At 50.7% G+C, this 24,820-nt stretch overlaps 2 protein-coding genes across 3 annotated transcripts; one reads left to right on the top strand and one right to left on the bottom strand.

The window, feature by feature from the left end:
- Positions 1–2,399: 2,399 nt before the first annotated feature.
- On the bottom strand, positions 2,400–21,067 carry TUBA4B (tubulin alpha 4b). The gene is made up of 4 exons (XM_030802417.1): positions 20,898–21,067; positions 8,009–8,054; positions 4,263–4,391; positions 2,400–3,433 (listed from the first exon to the last, which is right to left on the bottom strand). Exons 1-4 carry the CDS (start codon positions 20,930–20,932, stop codon positions 2,900–2,902), a joined length of 744 nt encoding a protein of 247 aa, XP_030658277.1. The 5' UTR covers positions 20,933–21,067; the 3' UTR covers positions 2,400–2,899.
- TUBA4A (tubulin alpha 4a) lies at positions 19,718–24,605 on the top strand. 2 transcript variants are annotated; one of them, XM_003272394.4, is made up of 4 exons: positions 19,718–20,229; positions 22,089–22,311; positions 22,606–22,754; positions 22,996–24,605. In XM_003272394.4, the coding sequence occupies exons 1-4, from the start codon at positions 20,188–20,190 to the stop codon at positions 23,965–23,967; spliced, it is 1,386 nt and encodes a 461-aa protein (XP_003272442.1). In that variant the 5' UTR covers positions 19,718–20,187; the 3' UTR covers positions 23,968–24,605. The 2 variants fall into 2 exon arrangements, with proteins under 2 accessions (XP_003272442.1, XP_030658274.1); XM_030802414.1 differs by lacking the exon at positions 19,718–20,229 and adding an exon at positions 20,289–20,462.
- Positions 24,606–24,820: the final 215 nt, after the last annotated feature.

Below are 24,820 nucleotides of genomic sequence, written 5' to 3'. Positions count from 1 at the left end.
CTGAGGGAGTCCCCAGGAGCCAGGCTGGGTGGTGCTCCCAGCTGCCCCAGGAGGTCTGGGTTGCCACCTCTCCACACCCACACCCAGTCCAACACAGGCCTGCCAGGGCCTGCCAGCAGAGTATTACTAGCAGGAAGACCTCAGGGAGATGGCTATGTAGCCGCTCAGGGTGGGCTGGCTGGTTTAGCAGACAGGAAGGGAGACGAGCTGCCTCTCTGGATCCCCAGCCATCTTGGCAGCTGAAGAGCTCACCTCCCTCCCCACCCCCAATCCTGGCCTCTCCCAGGCCCTCACTACCTCCTAGGAGATGTTGGGGGATGTTTTCCAAAGGGCACTGATAGCCCCAAAATCTGGCCCCAAAGAAGCCTCTGCCCCCATTCAGACCCAGAAGCTGGGACTCTCCCCTCTACATTGATGCCTTCCTTCCCAGAGCCTGGGCAGGGCAGTGTGAAGCATCACCCACTCCCTGTCCCTGAGGCACCTGAGTCACTGTCTGGGCACTCAGGACCTGGCAGGCCCAGAAGAGGTGGTGCCTGGAGGGGTGCCTGGAACCACTGTGAGCAGGAAGTGAGGGCACCTAAGAAAAAGGTGGGGCAGCAACATATGATTTGGTGAAGGCTAACCTAGGTTTGAATCCCGACCCCTCCATTTACCACCTTGGGCAAGTCTTTTGAGTCTCAGTCTCCACATCTATAAAACAGGCGTTCATTGAACAAGTTCATCCAACAAATATTAATCATCTAATATGCCAGGCAACACTGGGGTGTTGAGAGTGGAACAATGAAAAACAGTCCAAGTCCTGTCTGAGAGCTTCTGTTCCAGTGGGTGTAGTAACTGTACTAACCTCAGAATTAAACAAGATCTTATGGATACAGGACCCACACATAGTAGATGCTCACTAAATGATGGCTATTTCTTAGGGTGTGAAGGGCTCCCAGAGTAACACCTTTTCCCTTCCCAAGTTTGAAGCCAGTTCATAGAAAGACACCTAAGTCAAATATATGGAGATTTAAAAGTCAGCCCTTTTAGCAAGGCATGGTGGCTCGTGCTTGTAATCTCGACACTTTGGGAGGCCAAGGTGGGAGAATCGCTTGAGCCCAGGAGTTCGAGACCAGCCAGGGCAACATAGTGAGATCCTGTCCTTACAAAAATATTATTGTATTGTATTGTATTGTATTTATTTATTTTTATTTATTTTTTGAGACGGAGTCTGGTTCTGTCACCTAGGCTGGAGTACAGTGGCACTATCTCAGCTCACTGCAACCTCCGCCTCCTGGGCTCAAGCGATTCTCCTGCCTTACTCAGCCTCAGGATTTAAAGTTTGCCATCTGTTTGGAAGTGGGGGTGGGAAGCTGTGCATGCATGATGCCACAGGACTGATAAAAGGTCAACTGTCTTTATCAAAAAGTGGTGAGTGTCAGGGCTGGGCACGGCGGCTCACCCCTGTAATCCCAGCACTTTGGGAGGCCGAGGCTGGTGGATCACCCGAGGTCAGGAGTTGCAGACCAGCCTGACCAACATGGTGAAACCCTGTCTCAACTAAAAACATAAAATTAGCCAGGCCTGGTGGCGCATGCTTGTAATCTCAGCTACTTGGGAGGCTGAGGCAGGAGAATTGCTTGAACCCGGGGGGCGGGGGTTGCAGTGAGCCGAGATCGTGCCATTGCACTCCAGCCTGGACAGCAAGAGCAAAACTCCATCAAAAAAAAAAAAAAAAAGTGGTGAGTGTTGACAGAGATTACTGGGAGGTAAGCCTCCTAACCTTACAAGCCATTCTCCCTTTGTGGCCGCCACTGCACCATTCTTCTGCCTCAACCAACTCCAGTGTCAGGGCTCTCTATTACCCCAACCTCCTGCCTGGAGAAGACAAGCCTCCAGATCGCAGGATGGGCTAGTGGGCACTAGAGTACTTTAAGGATCACTACAGATCCTCCTGGCCTCACCGGGCTCTTGTTGCAGCTCCATGTGGGGTCCCACCGACTTCACATATGTGCAACTTAACAGCACCTCCACCTCGCCCAGGGTTTTCTGATGACTCTACAGCCCAAGTGTGTGCAATCCACCAGTGCAGGGGAGTTAATGCTTGATAGGGTGAAGGTTTAACCAGTGGAAGAATAGAGCCAGTGCATAAACCCCACCCCCAGCCCTCACCTGCCCACTCACCCAAGGATGGTTCTGAGATGCCATTTATTCAGCTGCATTTTCTCTAGAGTGAATTTTTCCTCCTTCTGTGCCTTACTTCCCTTGGCCCCCATTCTATTCGCTGTAATTGCACTCTGTAATGAAATCTAAAATCAGATCTGCTTTCTGGGGAATAGAGGCTAAGACACCAGCGTTCCTGTCTCTCATGGAGAAGAAGCCCTCCCCCCATGGTTTTTCCCAAGAGAAAAAGACATTTGTGAGACAATAAGGCCACAGCACTTTATGTAGGACAGACACGCAGTATTCCCCTATAATTCATCCCCCCCCCATCTTTTCTTCCCCCCACTCCATGCTATCCATGCCCACCTCCTTGTAATGCTTCTCCAGGGCAGTCACATCCTCATGGGCCTTGGAGAACTCACCCTCCTCCACACCCTCACCCACATACCAGTGCCCAAACACCCTCTTGGCATACATTAGGTCAAACTTGTGGTCCAGGTGGGCCCAGGCCATGGTGATGGCTGTCATGTTGCTCAGCATGCACATGGCACATTGCACCTTACCAGGTCACTCCCAGGCACCACAGTGGGAGGCTGGTAGTTGATATCAACCTTAAAGCCTGTGGGGCACCAGTCCACAAACTGAATGCTGCACTTGGTCTCGATGGCGGCAATGGCAGCGTTGACACCCTTGGGCGCCACATCTCCACGGTACAGCAGGCAGCAGGCCATGTACTTGCCATGCCAGGGATCACACTTCACCATCTTGTTGGCAGGCTCAAAGCAGGCATTGGTGATCTCTGCCACTGACAGCTGCTCGTGGTATGCCTTTTCTGCAGAGATGACTGGTGCATAGGTGGCCAGGGGGAAGTGGATGTGAGGTAGGGCACCAGGTTGGTCTGGAACTCTGTCAGGTCCACACTGAGGGCCCCGTCAAAGTGCAGAGAAGCTGTGATGGAGGAGACAATTTGGCTAATGAGGCGATTGAGGTTGGTGTAGGTTGGGCGCTCGATGTCTAGGTTGCGGCGGCAGATGTCATAGATTGCTTCGTTGTCCACCATGAAGGCACAGTCTGAGTGCTCCAGGGTGGTGTGGGTGGTCAGGATAGAGTTGTAGGGCTCGACCACGGCTGTAGACACCTGGGGAGCTGGGTAGATGGAGAATTCCAGCTTGGATTTCTTGCCATAGTCAACAGAGAGCCGCTCCATCAGGAATGAGGTGAAGCCAGAGCCAGTACCCCCACCAAAGCTGTGGAACACCAGGAAGCCCTGAAGTCCTGTGCACTGGTCAGCCTAGACAGGGAAGGGGAGGGGAAATGTGGAGTATGGAGCACAGCTGATGGACAGGAAAGAACCAACTTGTGCTGTTTTAAATTCCCAAAAGTTTCATGAAATCCTTGGAAGACTTCTCCAAGAGCACAAAAGAGATCCTCATAGAGTGGGTCCAGGGCACACCCTTTCTCCTCCCTGTCCCTCTTCCTCTGAAATCTCCTGAGGCCCTTAACCCAGAGCTCTGTTGTATGCTGGAAAAGGGGTATGATGGTGGGTGGAGTTGGCTGTCTAGGCTGACCAGTGCACAGGACTCCAGGGCTTCCTCATCTTGTCGTCATAACTTGCCAACTCCACCCACCATCATACCCATGCCCTGCTGATTTAACTTTGGATGTTTCTAGAGGGTTTCTCTACTACGAACAACAATCCAGGAACCTCATACCCATCCTTCTTAGAAGCCAAAGCCAATCACAGAGGCTTTAGGCTGATATTCTTTGAATCCCTGCCTTTCACAAGGACTTCTGTCCACATCCTTGTAACACAAGGTGGTATTCTGGGAATGCTTATGGACCCCCACAACTTGGCCAGGCAGCCCATAAACATGTTTGCCTTAATGGACACCCTGCCTAGCATCAGGTCAGCCACTTCGGAGATACCGGGGACACCAGCTCCAGGCTGGAACCTACGGTTGGCCCCCCTGATCAGAGTGCAGGGCCTCTCCTCATTCGTCCTGATCCTGTGTGTTTCTCCCAGAGGCTGAAGCTGTCCTTCCCCAATCTGGTGTCCAGACTACCTCACAACAGGAATCCAGATTCATTCCCCCTGCCCCAGCCCTCAGCCCTTTCCTCACCGGCTTCCGAATCCGGTCCAGTACCAGGTCGATGAACTCCAGTGGTGTAGTGACCCCAGACATAGTTATCTGCAGCATCTTCCTTGCCTGTGATGAGCTGCTCTGGATGGAAGATCTGGCAGTATGTGCCTGTTCAAACTTCATCTGCAGTGGCAGAGTTTTGGGCCCCGCCTCCCTTTGCGATCCAGCTGCTGGAGCCCCAGGGGACCTGAAGGGAGTGGGGTCACCAGGTCCCAGGTTCTGCATTCAGGCTGCATTCAGGCTGCTGCTATTACCTGCTTGGACGTGTTTGTGCTGCTTGGATGTGTTTTTCAATAAGGAAAGGGATGTGGAGTGGCCTACAGACGCAGGAGCTAGGTAACAGTGATTCTGTACATCTGGAGTTCTAATTGGCTGCAGCACCTGGGAAGCTATACCACAAACACCATGCTCTGCAGTTATGGAGTAGGACTTGCTGTGGTACCCAGGGACAAGGTCATGGCTGGGACTGATCATCACTCACCAATCACAGTGGGCTCCAGATCCACAAATACCACCTGGGGCACATGTTTCCCAGCCACAGTTTCACTAAAAAAGGTGTTGAAGGAGTCATCCCCTCCCCTGATGGTCTTGTCACTGGGCATCTGCCCATCAGACTGAATCCCATGTTCCAGGCAGTAGAGCTCCCAGCAGGCATTGCCTACTGCACACCGGCCTGCCCCACGTGGACTGAGATGCACTCACGCTGAGTGGGCAAAGGGCAGAGAACAGCCTTCACAGAGCGAAACATCATGCCTGGACATGGTTCCTGCCTGCCTTCCTTGAGTGGCTCTTTGGCTGAGGGCCAAGGTTCCTGGACTCTACTCTGCTTGCCTCGCCTCCTGCATCTAAGCATTTACTGGTGGCATTGAGGAGCAACAGGCATCGGCCGTAGGGGCTGGGCCAAATCCTTGGGGGAAGCAGAAGATGTGGGCAGTTCTGAGATTATAGACTCTTGCTCAGTGCCTGTCTCAATGAGGAACATTGAAGGGATCGAATGAATCTAGAAGTGCAAGATAATCTACCCACCAGTGTCCAGAAAGAAATTAGGAGCCGTTGGTGAGGGAAGCAAGGGAAAATAGTACAAAGATAAAGCACAGGAGACATTAACTCCAAATTTGGAATAAGGGTGCTCTCTGGCAGGGGAAGCAGATAGATGCAATTGGAGACAGATTCTATTTCTCAAGCTTGATAGCTGCTGTTCATTACATTATTATTTTCTCTTTTTCTTGAGACAGAATCTCACTTTGTTGCCCAAGCTAGAGTACAGGGATATGATCATAGTTCACTACAGCAGCCTTGGACTCCTGGGCTCAAGGGATCCTCCTGTCTCAGCCTCCAGAGTAGCTGGGACTACAGGCATGCACCACCGTGCCTGGCTAAGTTTTAAATTTTTTTGTAGAGACAGTTCTCGCCATCTTTCCCAAGTGGGTCTTAAACTCCTGGGGTCAAGCAATCTACCTGCCTTGGCTTCCCAAAGTGCTGGGATTACAGGCATGAGCCACCGCGCCCAGCCTATCGTGTTATTATTTATACCTTTTTGCATTCCTGAAATATTTCTTAATTGTTTAATGAGGATGACTTCTCCAAAAATGTAACACTTTATTGACTATTTTTATATAACACAAGGGCCTGACTTTTCATGATTTTTAGATGACTGAGATTAATCCATAAATAATCTGTATTCCAGCCCAATTACTTCTCTACTTGTCTTGAGCAAAAATCTTAACCGCTTTGTCAATGTTCTCCTTTTGAAATGTGGACAATAATAAGAGCCCCTCCTAGAAAAACTAGGAGAATTAAATTAAAGAATGCATGCAAAGTGCCTGGCCCACTGCCTAACACACACTAGGGTGTGCCATGCATGTTGGGTTCCCCTTCCAATTTCCCACCCTCAATCCCTGATGTCATAGTAAGAGAGGGTAATGAATTGAGGCTGGGCACAGTGGCTCACGCCTGTAATCCCAGCACTTTGGGAGGCCAAGGCAGGTGGATCACTTGAGGTCAGGAGTTCGAGACCATCCTGGCCAACATGGTGAAACCCCCTCTCCGCTAAAAATACAAAAATGGTATATGCTTATAATTCCAGCTACTCAGGAGGCTAAGGCAGGAGAATTGCTTGAACCCAGAAGGTGGAGGTTGCAGTGAGCTGAGATTGCATCACTGCACTCCAGCCGGAGCAACAGAGTGAGACTCCGTCTAAAAAAAAAAAAAAAAAGATAATGAGTTGAGCTGACACCTCAAGGACAGGAGAAATCCCAGATCCAATCCTGGGGCTGCCTTGGCTCACCAATCACCTGCCTGGTGCTGCACCTCTGAGCCTGACCAGCCAGTTCTGTCCATAGACCCAGACATCGTCCTGGCCCCCAGAACTACTAGCCCATGCAAGGTGTCTCTGGCCCCTCTGGGAATGATGTCTCACACTGGAGGCAGCAGCTTTGGGGCAAAGAACTCAGCCTCTGGCCGGGTGCAGTGACTCATGCCTGTAATCCCAACACTTTAGGAGGCCGAGGTGAGTAGATCACAAGGTCAGGCGATTGAGACCATCCTGGCCAACATGGTGAAACCTTGTCTCTACTCAAAATACAAAAATTAGCCGGGTGTGGTGGCAAGCACCTGTAGTCCCAGCTTCTTGGGTGGCTGAGGCAGGAGAATCGCTTGAACCCGGGAGGCAGAGGTTGCAGTGAGCCGAGATTGCGCCACTGCACTCCAGAATGAGACTCCGTCTCAAAAAAAAAAAAAAGAACTCAGCTTCTGGAGTCACACAGACCTGGCCTCCCAATACAAGTCATTTCACCTCAGCTTCCCTAGCACCTTTTTCATGACTGTAGAAAGAGAAGAATCTCATAGCCAGCGGCCTGTGTTATTACATTGCTTAGTTCTGCTTATTAAGTACTAATAAGGTGCCAGGTGAAGGTGGCACTTTATACACATTATCTCATTTAATCTTTACCACATTCACCTTAGGTAGGTAGTTTTATTACCCCCAAATTTATAGATGAGAAAACTGACCCTCAGAGAAGTCAAGTAGCTTGCTCAAGGCCATGAACAAAACCAAGAATATTTAGAGCAGGGACGGCCTGGCACCAATCATGCTCTTAACTGTTCTTCTATCCTCCCTGGTAGGGAGGTGGGTAAAAGATATCAAATGAGCCCCAGGCACAGCCAGCTCTTGACAGATGGGAGCACCCCCCTTTCCCTCCTCCTTCTTCTCCCCACTGATCTGTAACTGACATGAGAGGTCAGACAAAGGCACAGCAGATGGGCAGGGTGGAGGGAGGAACCAGAGGGGAGACGCTTCCATGGAGGATGTGTCCCCGTGGTGGGAAGGTGGGATCAGAGCCCAACAGTGAACCTGTGGCAAGGCCCAGGGTCTGGAGATTCTCAGCCAGCAGACGAAATCGCCTACACTTTCTGCTCAAGTCCTGCTTCCCCCACACTCCCCGCACCTAAATTCACACCCCCTCAGCAGCCCTGCTTCTCAGCCTAGGCTCAGCCCCACATCCTGGTTACCATCAAACTTTCCTTCCCTACCCCCTGTGATGCCCCCCACACCTGCACACTTGGGGGCCACAGCCACATCTGGAAGTCTCTTTCCCTCTCCCCACCTCTCCACATACTGTAGCCCCATCAACATCTGGACTCCCAAAGTACCTTCACACCAGATATCTTGGGCCCACTGGGACCCTCACTGGCATGCTCAGTCCCCCAAGGCCCCTTCTACTCACCATGCTGCCTGGACAGGGGCTGGCTGGGGTCCTGTCTCTCTGTCTGCTGCAGGAGAGTGAGCAGGGATAGATCTGGGAGAGGCCTGCAGCGGCCAGCCAGCCTCCTCCTTATAACGCTGGGTGGCTCTCAGCAGGTGGATGTTGTTAGGAACGGCCTGGGAGGGTAGGGCCTGTTGACTTGGTCAGAGTATGAGGCAAGCACTGGGCCTGCACCCAAACAGGGGAGCCAGCTGAGGTGGGCAGCGGAGGGGCCAGGGCTAGTAACTCCACACAGGTATCCAGGCCTCTGGGTACATGGTATCTGTTGTCAGTCATGCAATCCCATTTCCTGGTGGCACAGCCTGCACTTCACAGGTGGAAGACAATTTAGAAATCAAGACCCTGAGCTCCAGCACCGCCCCTGCCCATCAAACCCCCTGTAATCCCCTGCCCTAGGGTTGGTGAGGGCTGTAAGTTGACTGTGGGTGGGACTAAGAAGATCTCTGCAATGATCCAGAAATAATGAGTCCTCAGCCAAGAGATCAAGCCTCAGGACATCCTGCCTGGAAACTCAGAATATCATAGAACAAGCAACCTAGAGCTTGGTTTTAATCCCACCTCTAATAGCTACTAGCAATTAACTTCTTTTTTTTCTCTGTTTCTCATCTGGAGAATGGGGAGAGGTAGTATTACGAGGTACAAGCAAGGTAACCTTTCTTAAGTGCTTAGTCCAAAACAGTTGTTACTCTCCAAGGGCAAAGCAAGAGGATGAGCAGGGCCTCAAGACACTTCCTAAATGTCTCCTCCTAGCCCATGGCAAGTCACTGCTGCTCTAGCCTGGCCTTATGTCCCCAGAAAAGGAGTCTCCCGATCGTTTTAGGCAAAATTCTGAAATAAAAAGGCTAGTCTCTAGCATTTGTATCTTGCTTTATGCGTCTTTTTTTTTTTTTTTTTTTTTTGAGAAGGAGTCTTGCTCTGTCGCCCAGGCTGGAGTGCAGTGGTGCAATCTCAGCTCATTGCAACCTCCACCTCCCGAGTTCGAGCGATTCTCCTGCCTCAGCCTCCTGAGTAGCTGGGATTACAGGCACCTGCCACCAGGCCCAGCTAATTTTTATATTTTTAGTAGAGACATGGTTTCACCATGTTGGCCAGGCTTGTCTCAAACTCCTGGCCTCAGGTGATCCACCTGCCTCAGCCTCCCAAAGTGCTGGGATTACAGGCATGAGCCACTGTGCCTAGTCTGCTTTATGCTTCTTAAGGCACCTTCTCTCCGTACCTCCTTTGAATCCCTCAACAACTCTGTGAGGTAGGCAAGGCAGGGCCTCCCTTTCCCAGGATGAAGGAAAGGAAATTGAAATCCCTAGTGTCCTGCCTGAGGTCACATGGGGATTAATTAGTGCTGGAATTAAGATTCATCTGGGACTCGGGCTCTGCTTCCCCTCTTTCCACATGGCAGAGTGTCCACAGCAGCCCCTCCTCGGTCTTTATCTCCTTCCTCCCAGTCTTCAGTTCCATGGCCAGCCAGGGTCACTCCCTTTTGTACCCCTCAACTCTCTTGCCTCCCGCTAGCTTCAGCATCCTTGTTTGACTAAACCAGAACCCTGGTTAAATTTATTTTGGCCCCAGCTCTGTGTCTGCACTCACCCAGCTAAACAGTGGCCATAGAAAAATCCAGAACCATGCTGACTGATGTTTCGAATGCATGGCCACTAGCCTCAAATGGGCCTTCATGTTGCCTGGAAACCACACCACAGTAGCCCCCCATTAGCCACAGCTTCACTTTCTGCAGTTTCAATTGCCTGCAGTCAACCACAGTCTGAAAATATTAAATAGAAAGTTCCAGAAAAACACAATGTATAAGTTTTAAATTGCACGCCACTCTGGGTAGTGTGATGAAATCTGGTGTCATCCTACTCTATCATGTCTAGAACATCCATGTGTGCAGGGTATCCACACTTTAGACACTACCTACCCATTAGCCACTGAGTAGCCAGATCCCTTATCAGATCGACTGTGGCGATGCTTCTGCTCATGTAACTCTTACTCTACTTCATAACAGCCCCACAGCTCAAGAGTGGTGATGCTGGCATATTATTATCATTGCTTTATTTCTCTATATCATTATTGTTTTTTTTTTTTTTTTGAGACAGGGCCTCACTCTGTCACCCACGTTGGAGTGCAGTGGCATGATCTCAGCTCATTGCAACCTCTGCCTCTTGGGTTCAAGCGATTCTCCCACCTCAGCCTCCCGAGTAGCTGGGATTACAGACACACGCCACCATGCCTGGCTAATTTTTGTATTTTTATTAGAGATGGGGTTTCACCATGTTGGCCAAGCTGGTCTCGAACTTGTTACCTCAAGTGATCCGCCTGCCTTGACCTCCCAAAGTGCTGGGATTACAGGCATGAGCCACTGCACCTGGCCTATTATTGTTCTTAACTTCTTACTGTGCCTAATTTATGAATTAAACTCGGTCATAGGGATGCATGTATAGGAAAAAACAGTACATAAGGTTCAGTACTATCTGCAGTTTCAGGCATCCGCTGCGGACCCTACAATATATCCTTGTAAGTAAGGGGGGACTGTTGTACAGTTCTCCAGTCCCTCTTCCAGATAGCAGCCAAAACCAGGACTAGGTCTGCCAGGTTTAGCAAATAAAAGTATTTTATATAGCAACCCTATCCAGGAAGTAGTTGCTAATGTGAAATTTCAGCCACTGTATTACATAGTGCAGTTGAAACAGGGCGCTTTTTCAGAGCCCCTCTCATCCCAGTAAGCTAGGGAATGATCTCAAGTTGGTTAACTCTGGCTTTGGCTACAGCCTGAAGGTTAGAACTCTTTTGTCTCCCACCTGGAACAAAGAGGCCCAAAGAGGAGACCCAGCAACCCAACACATCAAAGATAAGAAAGCTCAGCCTTCTACTGGGTTGGCCCCTGAAACCATGGACCTCAGGAATTATTGTCCAGATGGAGTGATATGGGGCCCAGAGGGCCCACTGGGCTCAAAACTCTCTTGTGTAGCACTTAAACTTCTCCCAACTGGCCTTGGGAGTTGGGCTCGGAGTCAGCCTAGGTATCACCAACTCCAAAAAGAAAACTACCCTAATGGTAGTCAGCTGTCTTATGTAAAGCAGAGTGAAAAGACTGAGTTTTGTGATCTTGGCTCACTGTAACCTCCTCCTCCTGGGTTCAAGCAATTCTCCTGCCTCAGCCTCCCGAGTAGCTAGGACTACAGGCATGCACAAACACACCCCGCTAATTTTTGTGTTTTTAATAGAGACAGGGTTTCACCATGTTCGCCAGTCTGGTCTCAAACTCCTGACCTCAGATGATCCATCTGCCTTGGCCTCCCAAAGTGTTGGGATTATAGGTGTGAGGCACTGTGCCCAGCCAAGACTGAGATTTTTAAAGCATTTTAATGCATCTAGGTTAAAACATAAGAGGCCACAAATACTCTTAATTTCTTCAACAAATATTGAGTGCTTGCTGTATGCCAAGCACCATTTCAGGTGCCAGGGATACAGTGATGAACACAAAAGTTTATGCTTTTTGGGGGGTGGGGAATGGAGTTTTGCTCTCGTTGCCCAGGCTGGGGTACAATGGTGCTATCTCAGCTCACTGCAACCTCTGCCTCCCGGGTTCAAGCGATTCTCCTGTCTCAGCCTCCCAAGTAGCTGGGATTACAGGTGCATGCCACCATGCCTGGCTAATTTTTGTATTTTTAGTAGAGATGGGCGTTTCATCATATTGGTCAGGCTGGTCTCGAACTCCTGACCTCAGGTGATCTGCCTGCCTTGGCCTCCCAAAGTTCTGGGATTACATGTGTGAGCCACCGTGCCTGGAAAGTTTATGCTCTTAAGAAGCTTACATTCTAGGCTGGGCAACATAGTGAGACTCTGCCTCTACAAAAAAAAATTTTTTTTAATTAGCTGGGTGTGGTGGCACATGCCTGTGGCCCCAGCTACTTGGGAGGCTGAGGAGGGAGGCTCACTTGAGCACAGGAGGTCAAGGTTGCAGTGAGCCGTGATCATGCCACTTGCACTCCAGCCTGGGTGACACAGTAAGACCCTGTCTCGAAATAAAATGGAGCTTTCATTTTCATCGGGAAGACAGACAATAAACAAACAAGAACATTCCAGATAGCAATAAGCATGTGAAGAAAACAAGGCAGGATAATGGAACAGAAAGATATGCAGGGGCTGCTATTTTAGACTGAACAGAGAAGAAGCCACTCTACAAGAAGGTGATATTTGTTTTTGTTTGGGTTTTTTGTGTTGTTGTTTTTTTTTTGAGATGGAGTCTCACTGTGTCGCCCAGGCTGGATGGAGTCCAGTGGCGTGATCTCAGCTCACTGCAAGCTCTGCCTCCTGGGTTCACGCTATTCTCCTGCCTCAGCCTCCCGAGTAGCTGGGACTACAAGCGCCCGCCACCACACCAGGCTAATTTTTTGTATTTTTAGTAGAGATGGGGTTTCACCAGTTAACCAGGATGGTCTCGATCTCCTGACCTCGTGATCCGCCCGCCTCAGCCTCCCAAAGTGCTGGGATTACAGGCGTGAGCCACCGCGCCTGGTCAGAAGGTGATATTTGAACTGAGGGCTGAATGGTGAGGAGTCAGCCAGGCAAGATCTGGAAACCAGTTCTCCAGACAGACAGAATAGCAAGTGCAAACAGTCATAAGTAGGAACCAGCCCAGTGTGTCCAAAAACCCAGAGTGAGGAAGGGAGAGAGCTCTACAAGATGAGATCATAGAGGTGGAGGGGCCTTGGAAGGAGAATGGCTTTTATATAAGTGTAACGGGAGGGTTTGAAGCAAGCGTCGTTGCCTAGCTTGTGTTTCAGAGAGATGACTGCAACTGCTGTGTGGAGACTGCATTAGGGTTTCAAGCCTAGAGGCAGGAAGCTGGTTCAGAGGCTGCTGAAGGCATCTAGGAATAACGGGATGGTAGTAGGGGGTGGTGAGAAGTAGCTGGGTTGGCAGTAAAGTGAAGGACATACTAGTGTAGGAGGTGGCAGAGCTTCTCAACAGCCTTGCCTGCCCCTGCCTAATTCTTCACTGGCAAGGTCCTGATTTTATCTGAGTATTCACCCTTGCACTTGCTCGAGGAAGACGGCTTTCCCCCAGACCTAGGGGTGTGTACAGGTTAATCCAAACCATCCATGGCCGTTTAACTCCCTCCCTCCAGTGACTGGTTTAGGCAAGAGCTAGTGAGATAGAAGGGGGAAGTCTGCTAGGGCGCTTCAAGGAAAGGTTTTTCTCCTGATAAAAACAGATGTGGGAGGAAGCCCCCCATTTCCTGCCTTAAGACAGAGTCATATAAGGACATGATACTTAGAGCTGCTGTATCTTGTGTTCCTGAGGGAAGATGTCACCCGCTCTTTGAGGATGACAGAGCAGAAAGCTAGAAACACTGGAGTTATTGGTGACATGACTGAATCAACCCTGGAAAGGCCCTATACTCAGATTTCTTGTGGGATAATAAATGCCCTCATTGTTCAAGCCATGATAAGTTAGGCTTTCCATTATTTGCAGCCAAAAAAATTCTAACTTAAAAGAGGGAGAGGAAAGAGAGAGAGAGAGAGAGAGAGAGAGGAAAGTGATCCTAAAATAAAGATTTTATTTATTTTATTTTATTATTATTTTTTTTTTTGAGATGAAGTCTCACTCTTGTCCCCCAGGCTGGAGTGCGATGGCACGATCTCGGCTCACTGCAACCTCCGCCTCCTGGATTCAAATGATTCTTCTGCCTCAGCCTCCCAAGCAGCTGGGATTACAAGTGCCTGCCACCAAGCCCGGCTAATTTTTATATTTTTAGTAGAGATGGCGTTTCACCATATTGATCAGGCTGGTCTCAAACTCCTGACCTCAGGTGATCCGCCTGCCTTGGCCTCCCAAAGTGCTGGGATTACAGGCATGAGCCACCGTGCCCGGCCAATCTTGAGATTTTAACTCAAACACTTGGAAGGAAGATGATCACTCAGACTGGGAAGCCTAGAACAGAAGCAGGTTTGGCAGGGAGTGGGGTGAGGGCAGAAAACAGAGTTCCATGTTGACTGTGTTATGTTTGAGATGTCTAATGGGCTTTCAAGTGGAGATGTCAAGAAGGCAATTAGTCATATGAATCTGAAGTTCAGAGAAGAGGTCAGAAATGGAGATATAAATTTGAGTCATCAGCATATATATGACATTCATTTCTTTTTATCCTATTCCTTATTCCTTCACTATTGTATGGGAATGTATATACTCTAGTTCTATTCCTTTTTAAATAACTCCAAAAATGTTACAACAACTTTTTATGATGAACATTATTAAAAATATACCTAAAAGTAGAGATAATATAATAAAACCTCATATATTCATTTCCAAGCTTCAACAATTGCTCCTTCAGGGAGAAAAATAAATGAAGGAAATAAGAGAACCTGAGACTGGGCTATAGGGAACACCATTTAAAGTTAAGCTATCAGAGGCCACCAAGAAAGAGGGGCCAGGACAAAAGCTAGAAGCCGGTGCTGTCATCAAGACCAAGAAAAAAGAATTTCAAGAAGGAAAGAATCGACCATGAGAAATGCTGCTGTGAGCGGCTAAGAAAGATGAAGATGGAGATGTGTGGCCTTTGGATTTGGCAAGAGGCAGGCCACTAGAGACCTTGGCAAAAGCATCTCAGCGGAGCATGTGAGTCAAGTCTGCAGGGAGAGTACTGAGGGGTGAATTCATGGATATATGATGAATAGGGCTAGCCCTTTTGTAAAGGCAGTGCTGTGAGAAGGAGGATGGCTGGGAGATGCTCTAGTCTGGAAAAACTGAAAGATGCACATCATTAAGGCTGTGGCTCTATCTCTCCCAGATGGAGTCAGTGCAAACATTTTAAACTTTGAGTGCCTTACTGCCCTGCTCCAAGATAAAGGTGAGACCCTGGGAAGGGGTCAGAAAAGATGGAGATGATAATGGGAAAGGAGAAGAGGGAGAGAGACCCAGAGGGAGAGTACACATATAGGTAGGTGGACCAAAAAGTAATTCAACGGGAGAGTGAATTAGAAAAGTAATTCAACGTCTGGTAGCATTTTCTAGATTCTGTACCTATCTGTGAATGTCTAAAAGTTTTTGATCTGGTAAAATGGACCATTACCTGCATACTCACACAGAGTTTATGGCCCTAATTCTGGGGATCTGTCTACATCCTGAGGACATACACACACGCGAGCACACACACACACACACACACACACACACAATCAGAAGCAGAATCTGTATTTCACTAACATGCCTTGGGCATTTCTTTTTCTTTTTTTTTTTTTTTTAAGACAGAGTCTCACTGTTATTGCCCAGGCTGGAGTGCAGTGGCTCGATCTCAGCTCACTACAACCTCTGCTGCCAAGGTTCAAGCGATTCTCCTGCCTCAGCCTCCCGAGTAGCTGGGATTACAGGTGCCTGCCACCATGCCCGGCTAATTTATTTATTTATTTATTTATTTATTTATTTATTTTTTATTTTTAGTAGAGATGGGGTTTCACCATGTTGGCCAGGCTGGTCTCAAACTCCTGACCTCATAATCCGCCTGCCTCGGCCCTCCAAAGTGCTGGGATTTACAGGTGGGAGCCACTGCTCCCAGCCATCTTGGGCATTTCTTCCGGCACCCATGTCTTCTCCATTTTGTCAGCTAGAAAGCATGCTCAAGGATTATAAACTCTTAGCTACAGTGGCCAGGGTATCATAAATGTGTAACGTGGGCTGATCGTATGAAGTTAAATGACAACAGACACTTGTGTTCTGTGTCAGGGAGACACAGAGAGTGATGAGGACTGTGGCGAACTTGAGGGAGCTTGTTGCCCATCTTAAGATGGTAGCTTCTACACACCTCTATTGTTGTCGTATTATTTTCCTACTGTCACTGTAACAAATTGTAATAAAAATCATAGCTTAAAACAACACACATTTGTTATCTGCCAGGGCTGGAGTTCAGAAGTCCAAAATGAGCCAGGTGGGCTGGGCATGGTGAATCATGCCTGTAATCCCAGCACTCAGGGAGGCTGAAGCAGGCAGATCACTTGAGCTCACGAGTTCAAGACCAGCCTGGGCAACGTGGTGAAACCCTGTCTCTACTAATAATACAAAAAAAAAAAAAAAAAAAAAAAAACTAGCCAGGCATGGTGGTGCACACCTGTAGTCCCAACTACTCAGGAGACTGTGGTGGAAGGATGGCCAGGAGGTGGAGGTTGCAGCGAGCTGAGATTTTGCCACCGCACTCCAGCCTGGGCGATAGAGCCAGACCTTGTGTCAAACGAAAACAAAAACAAACACAAAACAAAACAAAACAAAACAAAATGAGGCCAGGTATGGTGGCACATGCCTGTAATCCCAGCACTTTGAGAGGCCGAGGCAGGTGGATTACCTGAGGTCAGGAGTTCGAGACCAGCCTGTCCAACATGGTGAAATCCTGTCTCTACTAAAAATACAAAAATTAGCCAGGCATGCTGCGCACCTGTAATCCCAGCTACTCAGGAAGTTGAGGCAGCAGAATCGCTTGAACTTGGTAGGTGGAGGTTGCATTGCACTGAGAGCTGAGATCACACTACTGCACTCTAGCCTGGGTGACACAGAGAGACTCTGTCTCCAAAAAAAAAAAAAAACCACCCAAAATGAGCCAGGTGCAGTGACTCATGCCTGTAATCTCAGCAGTTTGGGAGGCCAAGGCAGGAGGAGAGCTTATGGCTAGGAGCTCTAGACCAGCTTGGGCAACACAGCAAGACCCAATATCTATAAAATATATATATATAGTGTGTGTGTGGATATATATATTTTTTGAGACAGAGTTTCGCTCTCGTTGCCCAGGCTGGAGTGCAATGGCACAATCTTGGCTCACTGCAACTTCTGCCTCCCAGGTTCAAGCGATTCTCCTGCCTCAGCACTGCAATCCAGCCTGGGCAAGAGAGCAAGATCCTGTCTCAAAAAAAAAAAAAAAAAAGTCTGGGCGCAGTGGCTCACACCTGTAGTCCCAGCATTTTGGGAGGCCGAGGTGGGTGGATCACGAGGTCAGGAGATCAAGACCATCCTGGCTAACACTGTGAAACCCCATCTCTACTAAAAATATAAAATTAGCCAGGCGTGGTGGCACATGCCTGTAGTCCCAGCTACTCGGGAGGCTGAGGCAGGAGGATCACTTGAACCTGGGAGACAGAGCTTGCAGTGAGCCGAGATCGCACCACTGCACTCCAGCCTGGGCAACAGAGTGAGACTCCATCTTAAAAAAAAAAAATGCCAAAATGGGTCTTACAGAACTGAAATCAAGGTGTTGGCCAGGTTGCCTTCCTTCTGGAAATTCTAGGGGAGAATCTATTCCTCGACTTTTCCATCTTCTAGAGGCTGCCCATATTCTTTTACTCATGGCCCCTATCCCTCTTCAAAGCCAACAATCACATCATTCTGACCTCTACTTACTTTTGACCTCTTCTTTATTTTATAATTTTTATTTTTTCGTAGAGACAGGGTCTCACTATGTTGCCCAAGCTGGTCTCAAACTGCTGACCTCAAGTGATCCTCCCACCTCAGCCTCCTAAAGTGTTGGGATTACTGGCATGAGCCACCGCACCAGGTCTGACCTCTTCTTCTTTGACTCTGACCTTCCTGCCTCCCTCTTTCACTTATAAGGACCCTTGAAATTACATTGGGCCTACCTGGGATAATCCAGGATCATCTCCCTATCTCAAGATCTTTACCTTAATAACATCTTCAAAGTAGTTTGCCATGTAAGGTAACAGTCACAGGTCCTGGAGATTAGGATGTGGACATCTTTATGGGGGAGCATTCTTCTGCCTACCATCTCTGAAGTGAAACAATTCTTCTGACACACACTTAGCAAATGCTTACCAGGTGTGCTAAGCACTATGGTAGGAGCTAGAAACAAAGATGAATAAGACACAGTCCTTACCTCCAATAGTTTGCTATCTATAATATTAAGATGGACATGTACACAAATAACTATAGCATGATGTGCTATATGCACTAAAATAAATGTCACAGCTACTTACACAGTGCCTTGATGCGAATATGTACATCTCTAAATTCATCTGATACTCACAATCTGAAGTTGTTATCCCAGTTTTGCAAATGAAGAATCTGCACCTGAAGGTCAAAGAGGTTTAGGGTTTTTCCTAAGATAGCTCAAGTCTCTTTCTACATTCATTCTGCTAGGATAGGAGAGCACAAGGAAAAAGAGGTTCGGCGGGGGGTCTGCAACCTACTGCCATGTGTCCTGTAGTCACCACGGCTCCTTTCTTTGTAGGGACCATGACCTTATTTCCCAAAGAAGCCTCATTATACGCCCCTGTCAGTTTTCTTCTTATGAATGAGTCTTGTTCTCCCAATCAGATGGCAAGTCTATTGGGAAGAAAGACCTTGTCATATTTCACTATATTCCTTTCCATGCCTTGCCTATTTTGTTGATAGAGAGTTGCCATCACTAGTTCTTTCATGGTATTATGTTGTGTTGTCAGGTGATAGGGGAGGGTGGGGTGAATCCTTTCCAAGTGATGTAGAGCCAGGAAGACAGGTTTCTTAAGATCTGCAAACCAGCAGCACCTGGGGCACTGCCAGATGACTTTCCCCAGTGAAGGGAGACAATTAGAAAACGCAAGGCAGGCCGGGGTGGTTGCTCAGGCCTGTAATCCCAGAACTTTGGGAGGTTGAGGTGGGTGGATCGCTTGAGCTCAGGAGTTCGAGACAAATCTGGACAATATGGCGAGACCTTGTCTCTACTAAAAATACAAGAAATAAGGCCAGGTGTGGTGGCTCACACCTGTAATCCCAGCACTTTGGGAGGCTGATGGGAGGCTGAAGCAGGCGGATCATCTAAGGTCGGGAGTTGGAGACCAGCCTGACCAACATGGTGAAACCCCGTCTCTACTAAAAATACAAAACTCAGCCAGGTGTGGTGGCGCATGCCTGTAATCCCAGCTACTCTGGAGGCTGAGGCAGGAGAATCACTAGAACCCGCGAGGCGGGTATTGAGGTGAGCCGAGATCGTGCCATTGCACTCTAGCCTGGGCAACAAGAGCGAAACTCCATCTCAAAAATAAATAAATAAATAAAATAAGCTGGGCATGGTGGTGGTGCACGCCTGTGGTCCCAGCTACTGAGGAGGCTGAGGTGGAAGGATGAGGTAGAAGGATGGCCTTGAGCCCGGAGATGGAGGTTGCAATGAGCTGAGATTGCACCACTGCACTTTAGCCTGGGTGACAGAGCAAGACACTGACTCAAAAAAAAAAAAAAAAAAAAAAAAGAGAGAGAGAGAGAGAGGGAAAGCAGAAGTAGCTTGAAAAGATGGGGTGGGGAGAACGGAACGAAATGTAGAAAGAAGGGCTTCTGAGGAGACCAGGGGCCGAGTGCTGAGACCATTAAGGTGCGGGTTGCAGATCCTGCTCTTGGCTTAGAGACAGAAGAGACCAAGAAAGTCAGAATCATCCAACATATGACAATCTCGATTTTCTTCTTTTCTCTTCAGAGTCAACAGACATTTTGATAGCTTACAACAATGTTTCCACTATGACATCACCGTCTCCTTTTCACCCACGAAAATGTCAAGGACTCAGTGAGGTTAAGTCACTTGCCCAAGGTCACACAGGGTAGCCTGGAGGAGAATCCAGGTCCTGAGGTCTCCCGGTCAGCGCTCCCGCAGTTCTGGCAGCAGGACAGTGGGCAGGTGCCCACAGCGAGGGCATCATAGTGACTGCGCTCATGACAGGGCCATTGACCCGCGGGCGGCCGGGGAGCCGCGGCAGATTCCGGGGTCGGCCCTGGCCGACAGGTTGCGAGGCTCGACTCTGCGGGATCGCCTAAGGCATCGGCAATCTGGGGCTCAGGCTGTGCAGTTCTGGGTCCTCGGCCGTCCACAGGCGTCGGCGAAAGCCTGCCGCCCCGGCCGGGGACCAGGAAGCGTCAGGCAGCTGGCAAGGGCTCCCCGTGGACGCGCCACAGCCTCACAGCCGGCCCGAGTCTCCTGGGAGGCAGGGCTGGAAGGGCAGGAGTGAAGGCCAGCTGTGGCCCCTCGGGAAGGACCGCCTCGCCTGCTCCCGACCTAAGTCAGAACAGCTGGATGTCCGGTGCCTCCAGGACGCAGGTGCAGGTGAGACTCGCCCTGCCACAGCACCCTGCATCTCCGCGGAGGCCCTCGGGAGCCCAGCGTGTCGGCTCAAAACGAGGAAAGAATGGTAAAGCCCGAGTCGCGACTCTTAATCCCAGCGGGACAGGTGAGGGACCCCCGCGCAGCTTGGGGAAGGTACCCGGCCAGGCTCCGCCCCTCGGGGCCGCTTACCCTCCCGGGAGGCGTGGCCTGCGGGCCGCCCAGCCTCTAGTGGGCGAGCGGGGAACGCGGGCCCCGCCCCCCCGCCTATAAGGGCGGTGCGGCACTGCAGCTAGCGCAGTTCTCACAGAGACCCGTCACCCCGACTCAACGTGAGACGCACCGCCCGGACTCACCATGGTGAGTGCGGCCCCGTTGGGGTCGCGCCCGTCCCCTAATTGCCCCTCTCCTTTGGGGGACACTCCTTCCAGGCATGCTCGGGGACCTCCACCGGGCGTTCCGGGTCTCCAGGAGGTGCGAGGGTTTTGCATCCTCCCTCCCCAACCCCCTCCTGGTGACTTTGGCCGAGCCGTATAGATCACCTTCGGTGGCTGGGGTTGGGGCTTGGGATGGAGTGCGACTCTTCAGTAACAGAGAGGAACCCTTCTGGCACTCTGCTCCTGCCTTACGAGCATTTGTGTCCCGACTCTGTATGAGAGTCACGCGGGCCCGCGCCCCGTCCTTTCCGCGGGCAAAAGAAGACGCGTTTGGCTGCCCTCTTACATCCCCAGTCCCTGGTCCCCAGCACTGACCGAGCACGTGCTTGGCGCTAGAAGGTGGAAGGGGTCAGGTTACCTGGTGCCGCATCCCCCTTTCTTCTGTGTATGCATTCCAACTATCCACAGAACCACCCCCCCCGTGACTCAGCACCCCGCTTCTGAGCTGAGAGGGGTGGTGGGAACGGGGTTCGGCCTCCTGAAGCGAGCCGGCCCTCTCCAGCAGGAGCCCGGGTGTGCGGATGGGCAGAGACAGCTGGCGCTGAGCACTGCGCGGGCCGAGGCCAGGTTGGGGGGAGGGGAGAGAGGTGCATGTAGGGGGTGGTATTTATAGCCCAGGAGCGGGGGCCGAAACCCAATCCCCGCTTTGGGCTGGGAAATAACTGTAAAGACTTCAGAGGGAGAGCGGATGTAGGGCTGGGCAGCAGGATGGCGCCCATCCTGCCCGGGACAAGGCGGGTTACCTCTGGGGCCTCACTGCAGGTTCCACTTCCTTTTCTGGGTATTTGGAAACCGTCACCCCGCCATTTCGGTGTGGGAAGAGCGCGCGGGCCCTGCCGCACTTTAGTGCTTTAGGGGTTAATTTCGGGCTGACAGGGACGGAGCCTAAGGCAGTGAGCGCCCAGTACCCTCAAACCTTATTGCTGGCTCCTGCTGTCTGAGCTTACAAGCATTACCGCCGCTATTTCCGTGCGGGCTGACACGGAGATGAAAGTGGTGAAGACACCCAGGGTGCGGGGGTGGAGGTGGGGAGAGGAGCCAGATGGGATTGATCCCCAGAGCCAGATGGGATTTAAAGGTGAGGGAGGAGGGCATCCTGATGGTGTGTGGTCAGTTGATGCCAGATTGGATGGCTGAGACACCTCTGCAGCTTACAGGAAAGAAAGAGGGAAAGGGTTCTATGAATTCTAGCTGTTCATACTCAAAGCAAAGAATTAATCAGGTGGGGGGGCCTCTAGCTGTAAACCCATACCTCTAGGAAACCTTCTTTTGTCATGTGGAGCCACAGTGCTCACTTGACAGATTCCCCACTGAGAAGTGGGCTAAGAGGTTGGCCTGCACTGCTAGGTGCCTCCAGGTGGGGAGTCCTGTACCTGGGAGCCCAGCCAGGCTGCTAGTCTTTTCTCACCTCTGCCCAGCCCCAAGCCTCCACTCTTGCCAACTGAGTCATCCTAGCTGGTAGATGGACTGGTAGGGTGGAAGAGAGACTTGCAAGGTGAGGACTTGTGGATGTGGGGCTCATGCTGTGTCCCCTCTCTCTATCCCTCAGCGTGAATGCATCTCAGTCCACGTGGGGCAGGCAGGTGTCCAGATGGGCAATGCCTGCTGGGAGCTCTATTGCTTGGAACATGGGATTCAGCCTGATGGGCAGATGCCCAGTGACAAGACCATTGGTGGAGGGGACGACTCCTTCACCACCTTCTTCTGTGAAACTGGTGCTGGAAAACACGTACCCCGGGCAGTTTTTGTGGATCTGGAGCCTACGGTCATTGGTGAGAGGAAGTGGGGACAAAATTGAAGGGGGTGGAGCATGACTCAAAGCTTCTCCCTGGAGGGAAAGGGTATTTAGACCAGGCATTCCTGGCCCTGAAAATTCCTAGCTGTATTTGAAGCTGCAGAAGGCAAGCTGATCTGAGACTGGCCTGGGCAGCCGGTCTGGGTTTCTCTCACACTCTGGTATCTCAGGCTGGCAGAAGGATGAGTCCTTCCATGCATCTGGCCGTAGCTACCACCCTGCGGGAGGAAGGTCCCTGCTGAGTATAGCTTTGTGGTTTTTGCCCTTCCAGATGAGATCCGAAATGGCCCATACCGACAGCTCTTCCACCCAGAGCAGCTCATCACTGGGAAAGAGGATGCTGCCAACAACTATGCCCGTGGTCACTATACCATTGGCAAGGAGATCATTGACCCAGTGCTGGATCGGATCCGCAAGCTGGTGAGAATTTGTCTTGGGAGGGAGGGAACTTTTGAGACTGTGCTAATGGTCAGGAGTATTTTTTTTCAGATCCTTTCAGGGGGTCATCTCTAACTGTACATGGTCTCCAGTGTGGTGCTGCAATGGCATCCTCGATATTTGCCCTGACTGCTGATGTATCTTATGCTTTATGGAGCCAGGTGATAGAGTCCCTCAGGCCCCTCCCCTACCTAAACTGTTCTTTCTCGTTCTTGCCTTTCAGTCTGACCAGTGCACAGGACTTCAGGGCTTCCTGGTGTTCCACAGCTTTGGTGGGGGCACTGGCTCTGGCTTCACCTCACTCCTGATGGAGCGGCTCTCTGTTGACTATGGCAAGAAATCCAAGCTGGAATTCTCCATCTACCCAGCTCCCCAGGTGTCTACAGCCGTGGTCGAGCCCTACAACTCTATCCTGACCACCCACACCACCCTGGAGCACTCAGACTGTGCCTTCATGGTGGACAACGAAGCAATCTATGACATCTGCCGCCGCAACCTCGACATCGAGCGCCCAACCTACACCAACCTCAATCGCCTCATTAGCCAAATTGTCTCCTCCATCACAGCTTCTCTGCGCTTTGACGGGGCCCTCAATGTGGACCTGACAGAGTTCCAGACCAACCTGGTGCCCTACCCTCGCATCCACTTCCCCCTGGCCACCTATGCACCAGTCATCTCTGCAGAAAAGGCATACCACGAGCAGCTGTCAGTGGCAGAGATCACCAATGCCTGCTTTGAGCCTGCCAACCAGATGGTGAAGTGTGATCCCCGGCATGGCAAGTACATGGCCTGCTGCCTGCTGTACCGTGGAGATGTGGTGCCCAAGGATGTCAACGCTGCCATTGCCGCCATCAAGACCAAGCGCAGCATTCAGTTTGTGGACTGGTGCCCCACAGGCTTCAAGGTTGGTATCAACTACCAGCCTCCCACTGTGGTGCCTGGGGGTGACCTGGCCAAGGTGCAGCGTGCCGTGTGCATGCTGAGCAACACAACCGCCATCGCCGAGGCCTGGGCCCGCCTGGACCACAAGTTCGACCTGATGTATGCCAAGAGGGCGTTTGTGCACTGGTATGTGGGTGAGGGCATGGAGGAGGGTGAGTTCTCCGAGGCCCGTGAGGATATGGCTGCCCTGGAGAAGGATTACGAGGAGGTGGGCATCGACTCCTATGAGGACGAGGATGAGGGAGAAGAATAAAGCAGCTGCCTGGAGCCTATTCACTATGTTTATTGCCAAATCCTTTCGAAATAAACAGTTTCCTTGCACGGTTTCTTGTCCCCTCTGAGTGCTTGAGCTTCTGCTGCCTTCCCCCTTCATGCTGCTGCTGCTGTTTACTGTTCATGACCCTTATCCCTTCCATCGCTGAAGGTGAGACCTGCAAAGGGGTTCTTGCCAGGCCCAGGAAGCATAATCCCAGGGACTTTAAATCGAAGTCCTAGGGTTACTCAGTATAGGGAGGAAATGAGGACCAAATCCAGGCACAAACTGTTGAAGGATGAGTCTTCAGCTCCTTTCCAAGTAGGAGTTTAATCCAGTGGTTTCTGTCTTTGAAAGTTAGACTGCTACCCTGTTCTTCCTGCTGCCTCTACATTTACCAACTCTGGAAGCAAGGCTTGGCCCAGGCTCCTCTGTGCATTATGAGGGTTTGGGAGTGGGGCTGGGCTGGCCCAGAGTTCCTGGGCATGGAGCCACGTCATAAGCTTGGGGGATGGGAAGGAACACAGGCAATCTCCTAGAGTTGTTTGTGCCACTGCACCTCTGAGCAGCTTTGCATAGCTTCCTGTCTTGCTGCTTTGCTGGAGCTGGGGCTGTGCCATTAAAAGTCAGGTCATCTCCCCTCTGTTTGTGATTTCTTTCTGGCCTCAGCCTCCGTGCTAGCTGGTGGGAGACTCCTGCTAGGGCCCTGGGGAAAGCTTCAACTTCGCTAACAGGAGCCCCAGGCCCCATGCTGATGTCATACTGTGGGGTGGACATGGTTGGGGGGAGGAGGCTTGGATCGCCTAAGAGCAGGAGATGCCAACCCTGCCCTTGCCTTTCCTCCCTGGTGATT

This window comes from Nomascus leucogenys, chromosome 22a (genome assembly GCF_006542625.1).
Source record: "Nomascus leucogenys isolate Asia chromosome 22a, Asia_NLE_v1, whole genome shotgun sequence".
NCBI classification, from domain to species: Eukaryota; Metazoa; Chordata; class Mammalia; order Primates; family Hylobatidae; genus Nomascus; species Nomascus leucogenys.
Note: the sequence above shows the minus strand (reverse complement) of the source record. Positions and strands in the feature narration are given on the sequence as shown.

Coding starts and splice junctions, on each gene's coding strand:
- TUBA4A (XM_003272394.4), top strand. CDS start 20,188: ATGGTAAAGCCCGAGTCGCGACTCTTAATCCCAGCGGGACAG. Junction 22,312..22,605: donor TCTGGAGCCTACGGTCATTG/GTGAGAGGAAGT, acceptor TTGCCCTTCCAG/ATGAGATCCGAAATGGCCCA. Junction 22,755..22,995: donor TGGATCGGATCCGCAAGCTG/GTGAGAATTTGT, acceptor CTTGCCTTTCAG/TCTGACCAGTGCACAGGACT.
- TUBA4B (XM_030802417.1), bottom strand. CDS start 20,932: ATGCATACACAGAAGAAAGGGGGATGCGGCACCAG. Junction 4,392..8,008: donor GCCCCTGTCCAGGCAGCATG/GTGAGTAGAAGG, acceptor AAGTTTGAACAG/GCACATACTGCCAGATCTTC. Junction 3,434..4,262: donor TGGACCGGATTCGGAAGCCG/GTGAGGAAAGGG, acceptor TTCCCTGTCTAG/GCTGACCAGTGCACAGGACT.